General features: G+C 40.8%; 1 protein-coding gene and 1 pseudogene across 8 annotated transcripts in view; one reads left to right on the top strand and one right to left on the bottom strand.

The window, feature by feature from the left end:
• CTAGE5 (CTAGE family, member 5) overlaps positions 1 to 13,735 on the bottom strand; it is a 126,545-nt gene that overhangs the window by 8,767 nt on the left and 104,043 nt on the right. For all 8 annotated transcript variants that reach the window (XM_014547540.1, XM_014547541.1, XM_014547542.1 and 5 more), the window contains one exon: positions 1,643 to 1,765. In XM_014547540.1, coding sequence (XP_014403026.1) covers positions 1,643 to 1,765 — 123 coding nt within the window. The remainder of the gene's footprint in view (positions 1 to 1,642; positions 1,766 to 13,735) is intronic.
• Positions 5,372 to 13,262, top strand: LOC102263740 (annotated as a pseudogene).

Raw genomic sequence — 13,735 nt, 5'->3', positions numbered from 1 at the left:
ATCTGAACAATAAAGATTTAATTTAAAAAAATAATAAATAAATAAATAAATATTATGTGCTTAATCAAATATTGTTCAAATACCCCAAAAAATGAACATGTAAAAATTTTTAAATAGCACTACTTTAATTATACATATACTAGAGGCCCGCTGCACGAATTCATGCACCAGTGTGGTCCCTCGGCCTGGCCTGGGGGATCGGGCCGAAACCGGCTCTCTGACATCCCCCGAGGGGTCCCAGTTTGCGAGAGGGCGCAGGCCAGGCCGAGGCACCCCACCGGTGCACAATTGGGGCCGGGGAGGGACCACGGGAGGGCTCCAGGGTATGTCCAGCCCATCTAGCTCAGTCCCGATCGGCTGGACCCCAGCAGCAAGCTAACCTACCAGTCAGAGTGTCTGCCCACTGGTGCTCAGTGCATGTCATAGCGACTGGTCGACCGGTCGACTGTCTGCCCCCTGGTGGTCAGTGTACGTCATAGCGAGCAGTTGAGGGGCCTTAGTATATCATTAGCATATTACACTTTGATTGGTTGAACGGACGACCAGACACTTAGCATACTAGGCTTTTATTATATAGGATTTTCATTCTATTAAGCTTGAATTAATGGGGGAAAACAATTTCAAAAACCTAACAAAAATAATTCATTTAATTATAACTAACTAGAGGCCTGATGCATGAAATTCGTGCAAGGGTAGGCCTTCCTTCCCCGGGCTGCCGGCACTGACTTCCCTCTGGCACCCAGGACCCGGACTTCCCTCTGGCTGCCAGCAGGCACCCGGGACCCAGGTTTCCCTCCGGCCACCGACAGGCACCCAGGACCCGGGCTTTCCTTGCAGCCCCGGCTTCGTCTGGAAGTTTGTCCGGAAAGACGTCCGGTCTAATTAGCATATTATGCTTTTATTATTATAGATAATAGAAATCCAGGCCAAAGGTCTACTTCTTTGCTTATTATTCAAAAAAACTTTTCTAAAATAATAAACACTTCAAAAAAAATAATGCCTTCCCCCCAAACATATACCCTCCTTTCCTGAGAAAACATTTACCAATATATTTATATTAACTTTCTACTGATGTTTTAATCTTTTTATATTCTTAATGTTATATACTTCTGATGGATACCTTGGATATATATGTAATATATATATTTCCTAACTCCAGTGGGTTGCTTTGAGGTGGTTTAAGGAAAAGAATGCCTGAAAAATAATAAGTTCCTCATTAAATGTTAGTTAAATCTAAGTACAAAATGTTTAAATAAGATAATTGATTAGACCAGCAACAGAGCATATACTCAAATTATTTTTCTGGTGTATTTTCACATATCCATTCACATAAGCCTAATTTCCCTGATTACTAAACAGGATATATGTAAGTGTACTGAAAAAATTAGAAAATCATGAAACAGAGTAAAATTTTCCTTCATAGGTTCACAGAGTAAACCTATGGTGCTCAAACCAATCACCAAATATATGTAGATGCCACGGATGTGTACAAAGTAACAAGAAACATAAAAACAAGAAAGAGATTTTGGCCTTAAGGCTACCACAGATAGCAATTATATGGTCCTTTATTCAGCTTCTAGTTCTTTAATTTGCCACCATTATTAAAAAGTATTTTTAATACATACACACAAGTATTTCTTACCTGCTTTATCCAGTGATGGCATATTAAAACTTCTGAGTTCTGCGGGTCCAGAGAGTCTACCAGTATTAGAATAAAATCTGTCTTGCCTTTGTGGAGGAAGAGCTGGATCAGAATAAGGTTGGCCTACAAAACAAGTTTTAAAACATTCTCTTTAGAAAAAAAATAAATCAAGTTTACTTAAGTTTAATATATTGAACGTAGCGACTTCTCTTGCTTCCTAAAAAGATAATATGGTAGACAATAGTAAAGAATTTTAGGAAAATTACATATTGCACTAAAAGCAAATAACTATTTGCTTTTGTAGTAAACACAAGCATGATATGCTACACTGGATTTTAAAAGTTCATTTATAATGTGTAAATTAAAATACAGGGTGGGGCAAAAGTATGTTTACAATTGTGGATACATGAAACAGAGTTTATTATCTTTTTTTTTTTTTTTTTTTTTTTTAGAAAAGCAGGCAAGAATTTATTGACCACAACAAAAACACACTTAGGACAGTGAAACAGGGAAGGGCGTAGAATAAGCAACCGGAGAACACCTAGGCTGGGCTGCTTTGGCTCACTGGGAAGTCAGGAAAGGCGGCCTTGGAAACAGGTTCAGGGGTCTAGCCCAGGATGAGCTACTGCTGCCCACTGCTCCACTTACTGCAAGTCTCATGGGGTCCCTTGAAGTTTAGGAGATAAGTGCTAATGGGGAAGAAGAGGGAAGGGAAAGGCATGGCATGCTACCTGGAGGGAGAGTGCCCAGAGTTGATTCTTGTATTATTATTATTTACTAGAGGCCCAGTGCACGAAATTCGTAGGGATCAGGCCTAAACCAGCAGTCAGACATCCCTCTCGCAAACTGGGACCGCTCACTCCTAACCACTCGCCTGCCTGCCTGATCACCCCTAACTGCTCACCTGCCTACCTGCTTGCTCACCCCTAACTGCTCGCCTGCCTGCCTGCTCAGTGTGCATCATAGTAACCAGTCGTTCTGGTCGTTCTGCCGTAACAGTCGCTTAGGCTTTCATATATATAGATCAGGGGTCCTCAAACTTTTTAAACAGGGGGCCAGTTCACTGTCCCTCAGACCGTTGGAGGGCCGCACAAATTCCTATGCATACTGCACATATCTTATTTTGAAGTAAAAAAACAACATGGGAACAAATACAATATTTGTATTTGCATGTGGCCCACGGGCCGTAGTTTGAGGACCCTGATTATTGTACTATTTTCCATACAACTGTAAACCTACTTTTGCCCCACCCTGTATATGAACAGAATTTAGTTATATATATTCATTTAACTTTAAATTTAATAATAGAAGTGAATTCAACAAAATATCATAGAGAGACTTTGAAAAGATAGCTACTAGCAAAGAAAGAAAAATAGAATATTTTGTCAGTATAGCAAGATATATAACAGTACAGACAATGATAAAAGAAATGGTCACTAAAGCAGAAAGAGTACTATTCAGAGGTCATTGGTGATGGCATTTTCAGAAACTTCAATATTTTGGAATTTAGCATCCTTCCAAAACTAAAGGGGAAGATGTCTGATGCAATAGATGAATAGAAGGTTCATAATGCTCAGATTAAGGACATTTGGATCGATGCAATATTGGGCACAGACTCTGAATCAGGAGCTTCAGCAGCCACCCTACTTTGTCCCCAGGAGTTAAGATGACAAAATGGTCATTCCTGGGTTCTTATCATCATTCATGAAATAAAACAGGTAGTCTATCTCATCTTTGATAGGTGATGGTAGACTTTGGATAGATTAGGTTTGCACTTGCCCAAGTCCAAAAATATGGGAAGGTCAAAGATGGTGAATTGTATGACTCTCTCCTATCCTTATAGATCTGGACAAAGAGCCCCAAACTACCTTTCTTTTTTTTCTTTTTTTTAAGTTTATAATGGTCTTTATTATCCATGAATGAGTGAGATCATGTGGTATTTTTCCTTCATTGACTGGCTTATTTCACTTAGCATAATGCTCTCCAGCTCCATCCATGCCGTTGCAAATTGTAAGAGTTCCTTCTTTTTTACAGCAGCATAGTATTCCATCGTGTAGATGTACCACAGTTTTCTAATCCATTCATCTACTGATGGGCACTTAGGCTGTTTCCAGATCTTAGCTATGGTGAATTGTGCTGCTATGAACATATGGGTGCATATATCCTTTCTGATTGGTGTTTCTGGTTTCTTGGGATATATTCCTAGAAGTGGGATCACAGGGTCAAATGGGAGTTCCATGTTTTGTTTTTTGAGGAAACTCCATACTGTCTTCCATAGTGGCTGCACCAGTCTGCATTCCCACCAGCAGTGCACAAGTGTTCCTTTTTCTCCACATCCTCTCCAGCACTTGTCGTTTGTTGATTTGTTGATGATAGCCAGTCTGACAGGTGTGAGATGGTACCTCATTGTTGTTTTGATTTGCATCTCTCGGATGATTAGTGACTTTGAGCATGTTTTCATATGTCTCTTGGCTTTCTGAATGTCCTCTTTTGAAAGGTGTCTATTTAGGTCCTTTGCCCATTTTTTGATTGGATTGTTTATCTTCTTTTTGTTAAGTTGTATGAGTTCCCTATAAATTTTGGAGATTAGGCCCTTATCAGATATGACGTTGGCAAATATGTTTTCCCACGCAGTGGGTTTTCTTGTTGTTTTGTTGATGGTTTCTTTTGCTGTGCAGAAGCTTTTTATTTTGATGTAGTCCCATTTGTTCATTTTCTCTTTAGTTTCAACTGCCCTAGGAGCTGTATCAGTGAAGAAATTGCTTCGGCATATGTCTGAGATTTTGTTGCCTTTGGATTCTTCTAGTATTTTTATGGTTTCCTGTCGTACATTTAAGTCCTTTATCCATTTTGAGTTTATTTTTGTGTATGGTGTAAGTTGGTGGTCTAGCCAAACTACCTTTCATAACTGTCCTAGGAAGTTCATAATGTGAACTCCATACAATGGTAAAGATGTCAGTCCTCATCTGACTCTGTCACATGGGACCTTACTGATATGCCTCTCTGACACAAAGCCAAGAACTCATCTGGCATCAAGAGAAAGAATTATATTTAACTAGAGGCCCGATGTACGAAATTCGTGCAAGAGTAGGCCTTCCTTCCCCCGACTGCCGGCACCGGCTTCCCTCTGGCACCCAGGACCCAGATGCCAGCTTGATCACCCTCTAACCACGCCCCTGCTAGCCCGATCGACGCCTAACTGCTCCCCTGTTGGCCCTATCGCCCCCAACTGCCCTCCCCTGTTAGCCTGGTTGCCCCCAACTGCCCTTCCCTGCCAGCCCGGTCGCCCATAACTGCCCTCCCCTGCCAGCCTGCTCACCCCTAACCGCCCTCCCCTGCCGGCCTGGTAGGTCCCAACTGCCCTCCCTCCCCTGTAGGCCCGGTCACTCCCAACTGCCCTCCCCTGCCAGCCCGGTCACCCCTAACTGCCCTCCCCTGCCAGCCTGGTTGCCCCTAAATGCCCTCCCCTGCCGGCCTGGTCACCCCCAACTGCCCTCCCCTGCTGGCCTGATCACCCACAAATGCCCTCCCCTGCCGTGACCTGCCTCCTCCGCCGGGACCCGCCTCATCTGCGTGAGGCAGCAGAGACGCCGGGACTGGCCTCCTCCGCGCTGCATGGAGCCACAGGACCCCCAGGCCTCACTCTGCGGAGCGGCCACCGGGCCCCTCCTCCACTGTGCGTGCAGCCATCTTCATGGTGGACTTCTTGTGGCGGCCTTCTTGTGGAACATGGCGCAAGGTGCGACGCCACCTAGGCTTTTATTATATAGGATGAGCTCCCAAGGGTTAAGGGATGTGACTTAGGAGAGAAAGATACAGATAGGTTTGAAGGCTCATTTTCTCCCCCCTTTCAGAATCTTAGCAAAGAGCTGTCTCAATGGGTCTGAATTAGCCCCAGGGAAGAAAAGACCAAGGACCAAGAACTTAAACTGAGTTTTCCCTTCCTACTTCACAACATGGGATTAATTAAATGATAGAGTTGGGCAAAGGGATAAAATAAGCAAACCTGAAAACCTCACAACTCTTTCTTATTCAGGTCTCAGACACCATATCATTATATTGCTTCTAAAATACATCACCACAATAACACCAACTTCAGAAATATAAAATTTTGCTATAAGTTTTCTATTTTATAAATCATATACCCATGGTGCCCTCTATTGCCAAAAATAATCCATTCCTTAAATCTATCAGAGCCTATTATGTACCAGGTACTAGTGATTCAACATTGATTTTGATACAGTCCATGCTCTTAATCTAATAACAGAAACACATACACACAATGTGATCAGTGCCTTCGTAAAGAGGCATACAAATAACAGGCGAGGTGGCCTATCTGATTCTGACTGAAAGAATAAGAAATGTTGTCAAAGAGGAGGTAAAGCTTGCCCTGAAAGTCAGGAAGAATGAACAAGTAAACAAGGATATTCTCGTCAAACTCAAATACATATATACATATACACATACATGTACATATACACAATGTAATAAATTATGTGAAAGGCATATGACCAAAGAAAGGCTAAAATACAGAAAATAGGACATAAACGATTCCTTTCTTTTGTGCTTTCTTACCTGTTTTCTACCACCTTAAAAGAAATGATCAGAAAGAAAGACTGGGAAAAGGAAAAGGATCAGGGGGAAAAAATGAATAAAGGGTGGGAATAGGTGTACAGGGCATTCTGAAGCAGTTTCATAAACTACGAATTAGAATAAAAATCAACAGGTCTAGTTTAAACAACAACACTGTTCAATCTCTTTTCATTCCAAAACACATCTTGGACTGCAATTGTTCCCTGAATACCTGCTTTAATAATCTGGAAAGTGGATACTAGGATGTCCACTTTCACCACTATCATTCTACATAGTACTAGAAGTCCTAGCCACAGCAATCAGACTAGAAGAAGATATAAAAGGCATCCAAATTGGAAAGGAGGAAGTACAGTAAAACTGTCATTATTCGCAGATGACATGATAGTGTACACAGAAATCCCTAAATTGGACAGGTACATGCAAAGAAATGAAACTAGACCTAAAGACTCCACCAAAAAACTATTAGATCTAATAAATGCATTCAGCAAAGGAGCAGGATAGAAAATCAATATCCAGACATTGATAGCATCTTTATATGCGAATAATAAACTATCAGAAAGAGAAACTAAGAAAACAATCCCATTTACTATTGTAACAACAAAAACAAAAAATAAGATACCTACAAATAAATTTAACCAAGGAGGTTAAAGACCTCTACTGAAAACTATAGGACATCAAAGAAAGAAATTAAGGAAGACACAAATAAGTAAAAGCATTAACTGTGTTCACTGATTAGAAGATATAAAATCATTAAAATGCCTATACTACTACACAAAGCAATCTATAGTGTCAATGCAATTCCTATTAAAATACCAATGGCATATGTCACAGATCTAGAACAAATATTCCAAAAACTTAGATGGAACCTAAAAAGACCCAGAATAGAGGCAACAATCTTGAGAAAGAAAAACAAAGTTGGAGCGATCACAATACTGGATATCAAACTATATTACAAGGCCACTGTAACCAAAACAGCCTGGTACTGGCATAAAAACAGGCAGATAGATCAATGGAGCAGAAATGAGAACCCAGAAATCAACCCACACCTTTATGGTCAATTAATATTTGAAAAAGGAGGCAAGAGCATACAATGGAATAAAGATATTATCTTCAATAAATGGTGTTGGGAAAATTGGACAGGTACATGCAAAGAAATGAAACTAGACCATCAACTTATACCATACATAAGAATAAACTCAAAATGGATAAAAGATTTAAATGTAAGTCGTGAAACCATAAAAATCCTAGAAGAAAACATCTTCTCATAGAAATATTATTGCCAATCTATCTCATAGGGCAGTGGTTGGCAAACTGCGGCTCACGAGCCACATGCGGCTCTTTGGCCCCTTGAGTGTGGCTCTTCCTAAGTCTTAGGAGTACCCTAATTAAGTTAATAACAATGTACCTACCTATATAGTTTAAGTTTAAAAAATTTGGCTCTCAAAAGAAATTTCAATCGTTGTACTGTTGATATTTGGCTCTGTTGACTAATGAGTTTGCCAACCACTGTCCTAGGGCAAGGGAAACAAAGGAAAAAAATTAACAAATGGGACTACAGCATACTAAAAATCTTCTGCACAACAAAAGAAACCATCAATAAAATGAAAAGAGAGACCAATGCATGGGAGAACAAATTTACCAATGCTACCTCTAATAAGTGGTTAATTTCCAAAACACATAAAGAACTTATACAACTCAACACCAGGAAGACAAACAATCCTATTAAAAAATGGGCTAAGGACCTGAATATACACTTCTCCAAAGAGGTCATATAGATGGCCAGTGGACAGATGAAAAAAAAATGCTCAATGTCACTAATCATCAGAGAAATGCAAATTAAAACTACAATATATCACCTCACATCTGCCAGAATGGCTACCATCAATAAATCAACAAACAAAATAGGCTGGTGAAGATGTGGAGAAAAGGGAGCCCTAGCACACTGGTGGTGGGAATGCAGACTGGTGCAGCCACAATGGAAAACAGTATGAAGTTTCCTCAAAAAATTAAAAATAGAACTGCCTTTGACCCAGCAATCCCACTTCTGGAAATACATCCTAAGAACCCTGAAACACCAATCAAAAAGATATGCACCCCTATGTTCACAGCAGCATTGTTTACAACAGCCAAGATCTGGAAATAGCTCACATGCCCATCAACAAATGACTGGATAAAAAAGCAGTGGTACATTTACACAATGGAAATACTACAGGGCTGTAAAAACAAAGGAACTCTTAACTTTTGCTACAGCATAGGCAGACCTAGAGATTATTATGCTAAGCAAAATAAGCCAGTGAGAGGAAGACAAATATCATATAATCTCACTATATGTGAAATCTAATGAACAAAATAAAGTGACAAATAAAATAGAACCAGAAATATGGCTATATGGTATAGACTGACAAATGTCAGAGTGGAGGTAAGTGGGGCAGATGGGATGAAAAAAGGTGAAGAGACTAGCCAAAGAACATATATGCATAGCCATTGGACACATACAACAGTGTGGTGAGAGTCAGAAGAAGGGGAGGGTGCGATTGGGTAGAGGTGGGCATAGGGGGTAAATGGGGGACATCTGTAATATTGTCAACAATAAAAATAAAATATTAAGAAAGAAAACAGAATGTGAAAAAAATCTAATAATTAAGAAATTTAAAATAGAATAAAAAGAAAAATTTCCTGAAAGTAGTTGCTAAAACCAATGATATGAATAGGTTATGACTCAGGAATAAAGAGACCAATAGTATATGATGACTTGGGAATAAAGAAACCAATGGGGCCCTGCCAGCATGGATCAGTGGTTGAGTGTCAACCAATGAACCAGGAGGTCATGGTTCAATTCCCAGTCAGAGTAAATGCCCGGGTTGTGGGCTTGATCCCCAGTGGGGGTGTGCAGGAGGCAGCCAATCAATGATTCTCTCTCATCATTAATGTTTCTCTCTCTCTACCTTCCTCCTGACATCAATAAAAATATCTTAAAAAGAAGAAAAAAAAAGAAAGAAAACAATGGGATAGAAAGAATATCTAGAGTTTTTAAAATCAGGACTGTGGAGATTCCAAGCAAGATGGCGGCATAGGTAAACACCGGAGACTGCTGCCGCAAACAACCACTTCAAAAATACAACTAAAAGACGGAACGGACATCACCCAGAACCACAGGAAGGCTGGCTGAGGAGAGACTCTTCAACTAGAAGGAAAAATAACAGCACACCGAGGCTCAGAGGAGGCGCAGTGTGGAAAAAACTCAGGTGCGGAGGTGCGCGCGCAAAGCGGGCTGGTGGCTGAGAGCGCGGTTGTCGTTTTCGGTCAGGGGGGAGTCTCAGACTCTGAGCTCCAGATACGGGCGAATCGCTGGGGACTCGGACCCAAACGGGAGAAGCGGGAGTGTCTGGCATCAGTTGGAAGGCAGCTTTCCCTCCGAGGTTTGCAGCGGTTCCGGGGGTTCTGAGAAGCAGAGCCTCTGGGAACAGGACTGAGGGCACCATAACGGCTCCCTCCGCCCGCCCTGTTGAGCCCGCCCCGCCCAAGCCCTGCGCAGAGCCATTTGCCGGATAGCCTCAGGCAAAGGCTAGATTAGCACCTCCCCAGAGGACAGAAGTTTTCCGCGGCAGACACAGCTGATTCACACAGCCAGTCGGCCTGGTGGTCAAATCCCTCTAGTATTAACTACAACAATCAAGGCTCAACTAGAACAAGACTGCGCACAAAGACCACTAGGGGGTGCACCAAGAAAGCATAAAAAATGCGGAGACAAAAAAACATGACAGAAATGGAGGATATAGAGCTAAAAATCGCAATTTTGAGGGCTTGCAAAAATGTGCTAGAAGCTGTCAATAAACTTGAGGAGAGAGTCACGAAAACTAATGAGACCCTCGATGCTATGATAAAGAACCAACTAGAAATTAAGCATACACGGACTGAAATAAAGAATATTATACAGACACCCAATAGCAGACCAGAGGAGCGCAAGAATCAAGTCAAAGATTTGAAATGCGAAGAAGCAAAAAACACCCAACCGGAAAAGCAAAATGAAAAAAGAATCCGAAAATACGAAGATAGTGTAAGGAGCCTCTGGGACAGCTTCAAGCGTACCAACATCAGAATAATAGGGGTGCCAGAAGATGAGAGACAGCAAGATATTGAAAACCTATTTGAAGAAATAATGGCAGAAAACTTCCCCCACCTGGTGAAAGAAATGGACTTACAGGTCCAAGAAGCGCAGAGAACCCCAAACAAAAGGAATCCAAAGAGGACCACACCAAGACACATCATAATTAAAATGCCAAGAGCAAAAGACAAAGAGAGAATCTTAAAAGCAGCAAGAGAAAGAGACTCAATTACCTACAAGGGAATACCCATACGACTGTCAGCTGATTTCTCAACAGAAACTTTGCAGGCCAGAAGGGAATGGCAAGAAATATTCAAAGTGATGAATACCAAGAACCTACAACCAAGATTACTTTATCCAGCAAAGCTATCATTCAGAATTGAAGGTCAGATAAAGAGCTTCACAGATAAGGAAAAGCTAAAGGAGTTCATCACCACTAAACCAGTATTATACGAAATGCTGAAAGGTATCCTTTAAGAAGAGGAAGAAGAAAAAGGTAAAGATACAAATTGTGAACAACAAACATGCATCTATCAACAAGTGAATCTAAGAACCAAGTGAATAAATAATCTGATGTACAGAATGAACTGGTGATTATAATGAATCAGGGACATAGAAAGGGAATGGACTGACTATTCTTGGGGGGGAAAGGGAAATGGGAGATGCGGGAAGAGACTGGACAAAAATCATGCACCTATGGATGAGGACAGTGGGTGGGGAGTGAGGGCGGAGGGTGGGGCGGGAACTGGGAGGAGGGGAGTTATGGGGGGGAAAAAAAAGAGGAACAAATGTAATCTGAACAATAAAGATTTAAAAAAAAAAAAAGAAGAAAGAATATCTAGAAACAGAGCTATGCAAATATGGAGATTTAAGATAAAAGTGATATTTTAAATTGATGATCTAATATATATTAAAATAAAAAAAAAAAGAAAGAAAGAATATCTAGAAACAGAGCTATGCAAATATGGAGATTTAAGATAAAAGTGATATTTTAAATTGATGATCTAATATATAATATTAAAATAATGTCTATCTTCATTTTGAGCAAGCGCCTGCCTGATTTGACCAACCGGGAGATCTTCAGATAATGAACCATGAAATCCTGCTATGTGGCAGCACTATGCAATAATTTTTCCTTTGCCACCAGTCAGCTTCAGGGATCAAGGACAGCAGAACACATAACTGGCTTGTGCATGTTATTGTAAAAGCATATTTTAACCAGTTAACTGCCACGCGTCCAAAACGGAAACCATCCCCACATGCCACGATATTTTGAATTTAATGAGAAAATTCAATTTGCAATGAATATTATAAAAACAAATATATTACTCACAATTCGGGTTACTGAATATTTTCAGTTGAAAATTCTCACGAAAAATGATTTTTTAAAGCGTCCATAGACCTTATGGCATACAAAGGGTTAAAGTTATAAATATTGTACATTGAGTTAATGAGGAGGCTGGGATGCAGATGGAACGTGTCTGGGACACATTCAACCATCATGGAGGAGAGTTTTCATAAACCAGACTGGCGATGTAGCTCATGGCAGCTACACTCTGTGGGAGGATGATTTGAAATGTACCAAACAGCTTGGATTGACTCATTACTGCTTCTCTCTTTCCTGGTCATGTCTGCTACCTGATGGGACAACAGGTTTCATTACCAGAAAGGAGCAGAATTCATGGAGCTAATGAACTAGCACAGAGGTTAGCACTAAGGCATCTGGAGTCCATGTACCAGGGCTAAGTGCCAGCTATGTCACTTCCTACCTATGAATTGACTATTACAACAAGATTATTGATGATTTGTTAGCAAATCGGGTTACGCCCATAGTGACTCTCTACCATTTTGATTTGCCTCAGACCTTAGAAGACCAAGGAGGTTGGTTGTCAGACATCATTGAATCCTTTTTTTTTTTTTTTTTTCATTGAATCCTTTGATTATTATGCCCGGTTTTGCTTCAAGACATTTGGGGATCAAGTCAAGCAGTGGATCACCATAAATAAGCCTAATTTGTTTGCCCTGTTGGCATATGATTTAGGTGCATTTCCTCCTGGTACACCTCACCTGGGAACTGGAGGCTATCAGGCAGCTCATAATTTGATTAAGGCCCATCCCAGAGCCTGGCTCAGCTATGCTTCCTAATTCCAAAAAGAGCAGAAGGGTACGGTGTCCCTACCATTGTTTTGTGGCTTGGTGGAACCAGCAAATCCCAGTTCAGTGTCTGACCAGGAAGCTGCTAAAAGAGCCTTGGCTTTCCACTTGCATTTCTTTGCTAAACCCATTTTTATTGATGGTGATTATCCAGAAGTTGTCAAGTCCCAGATCGCCTCCATGAGTAAAAAGCAAGGCTATCCATCATCAAGGCTTCCAGAATTTACAGAAGAAGAGAAGAGAATGATCAAAGGCACAGTTGATTTATTTGCTGTGTAATATTATTCAAGTCGCCTCGTCAAGTACTGGGAGAACAATAGAGGAGAACTGGGTGTTCTCCAGGGTGTGGAGATGGACATTTTTCCAGACCCAGCTTGGATAAGTGTGGATTGGGTCTATGTGGTGCCGTGGAGAATACGAAAACTACTGAAATATATTAAGGATAGGTATAATAACCCTGTAATTTACATCACCGAGAATGGGTTTCCCCAGGGTGACCCCACATCTCTTGATGACACTCAACACTGGGAGTATTTCAGACAGACATTGCAGGAACCGTTCAAAGCTATCCAGCTTGATAAAGTCAACCTTCAATTGTATTGTGCATGGTCTCTTCTGGATAACTTTGAGTGGAACCAGGGTTACAGCATGCGGTTTGGTTCCTTCCACGTTGATTTTGAAGACCTGACTAGACCCAGAGTCCCTTACACATCAGCCAAGGAGTATGCCAAGGTCATTAGAAATAATGGCTTAGAGGAACATCTATAGAAAAGATGGCCGGGTGGTATCACCCAGAGAAGAGGCCTCTCTGTTTGCAAAGGAATCTGCTTTGGGGATCCCTCAGACAACCTCACGTTGCCTTTGTAACCAACAGGTCCTCCAAGCTGATCTGTGATTGTAAAGTCTGAATTTGTAATGTCAGGGGATGTATTTAATGATGGTGTTTCCTCTCTGTGCATTTGGATTAATGGGGCTTTTAGAAAAAGAGAAGAGAAAAACACTGAAATTGATTTTTCTATTAAGAAATCAGATAGACTTAGAAACTTCTATGTAAATTCTTTAAATTTTTCTAGAAAAAATAATGCAATATTTATTATTGATTTGCAACTCTAATAGCTGACCATCTACACTAATAAAAGAGAAACATGGTAATTAGCGTACGACCACTACCCTTTTCATTGGCTAATCAGTGAGTATATGCAAATTAACTGTCAGCCAAGATGGCGGCCGGCAGCCAGGCA

Source organism: Myotis brandtii, unplaced genomic scaffold, assembly GCF_000412655.1.
Source record: "Myotis brandtii unplaced genomic scaffold, ASM41265v1 scaffold479, whole genome shotgun sequence".
Taxonomy (NCBI): domain Eukaryota; kingdom Metazoa; phylum Chordata; class Mammalia; order Chiroptera; family Vespertilionidae; genus Myotis; species Myotis brandtii.
This window is presented reverse-complemented; position numbering and strand designations above follow the sequence as displayed.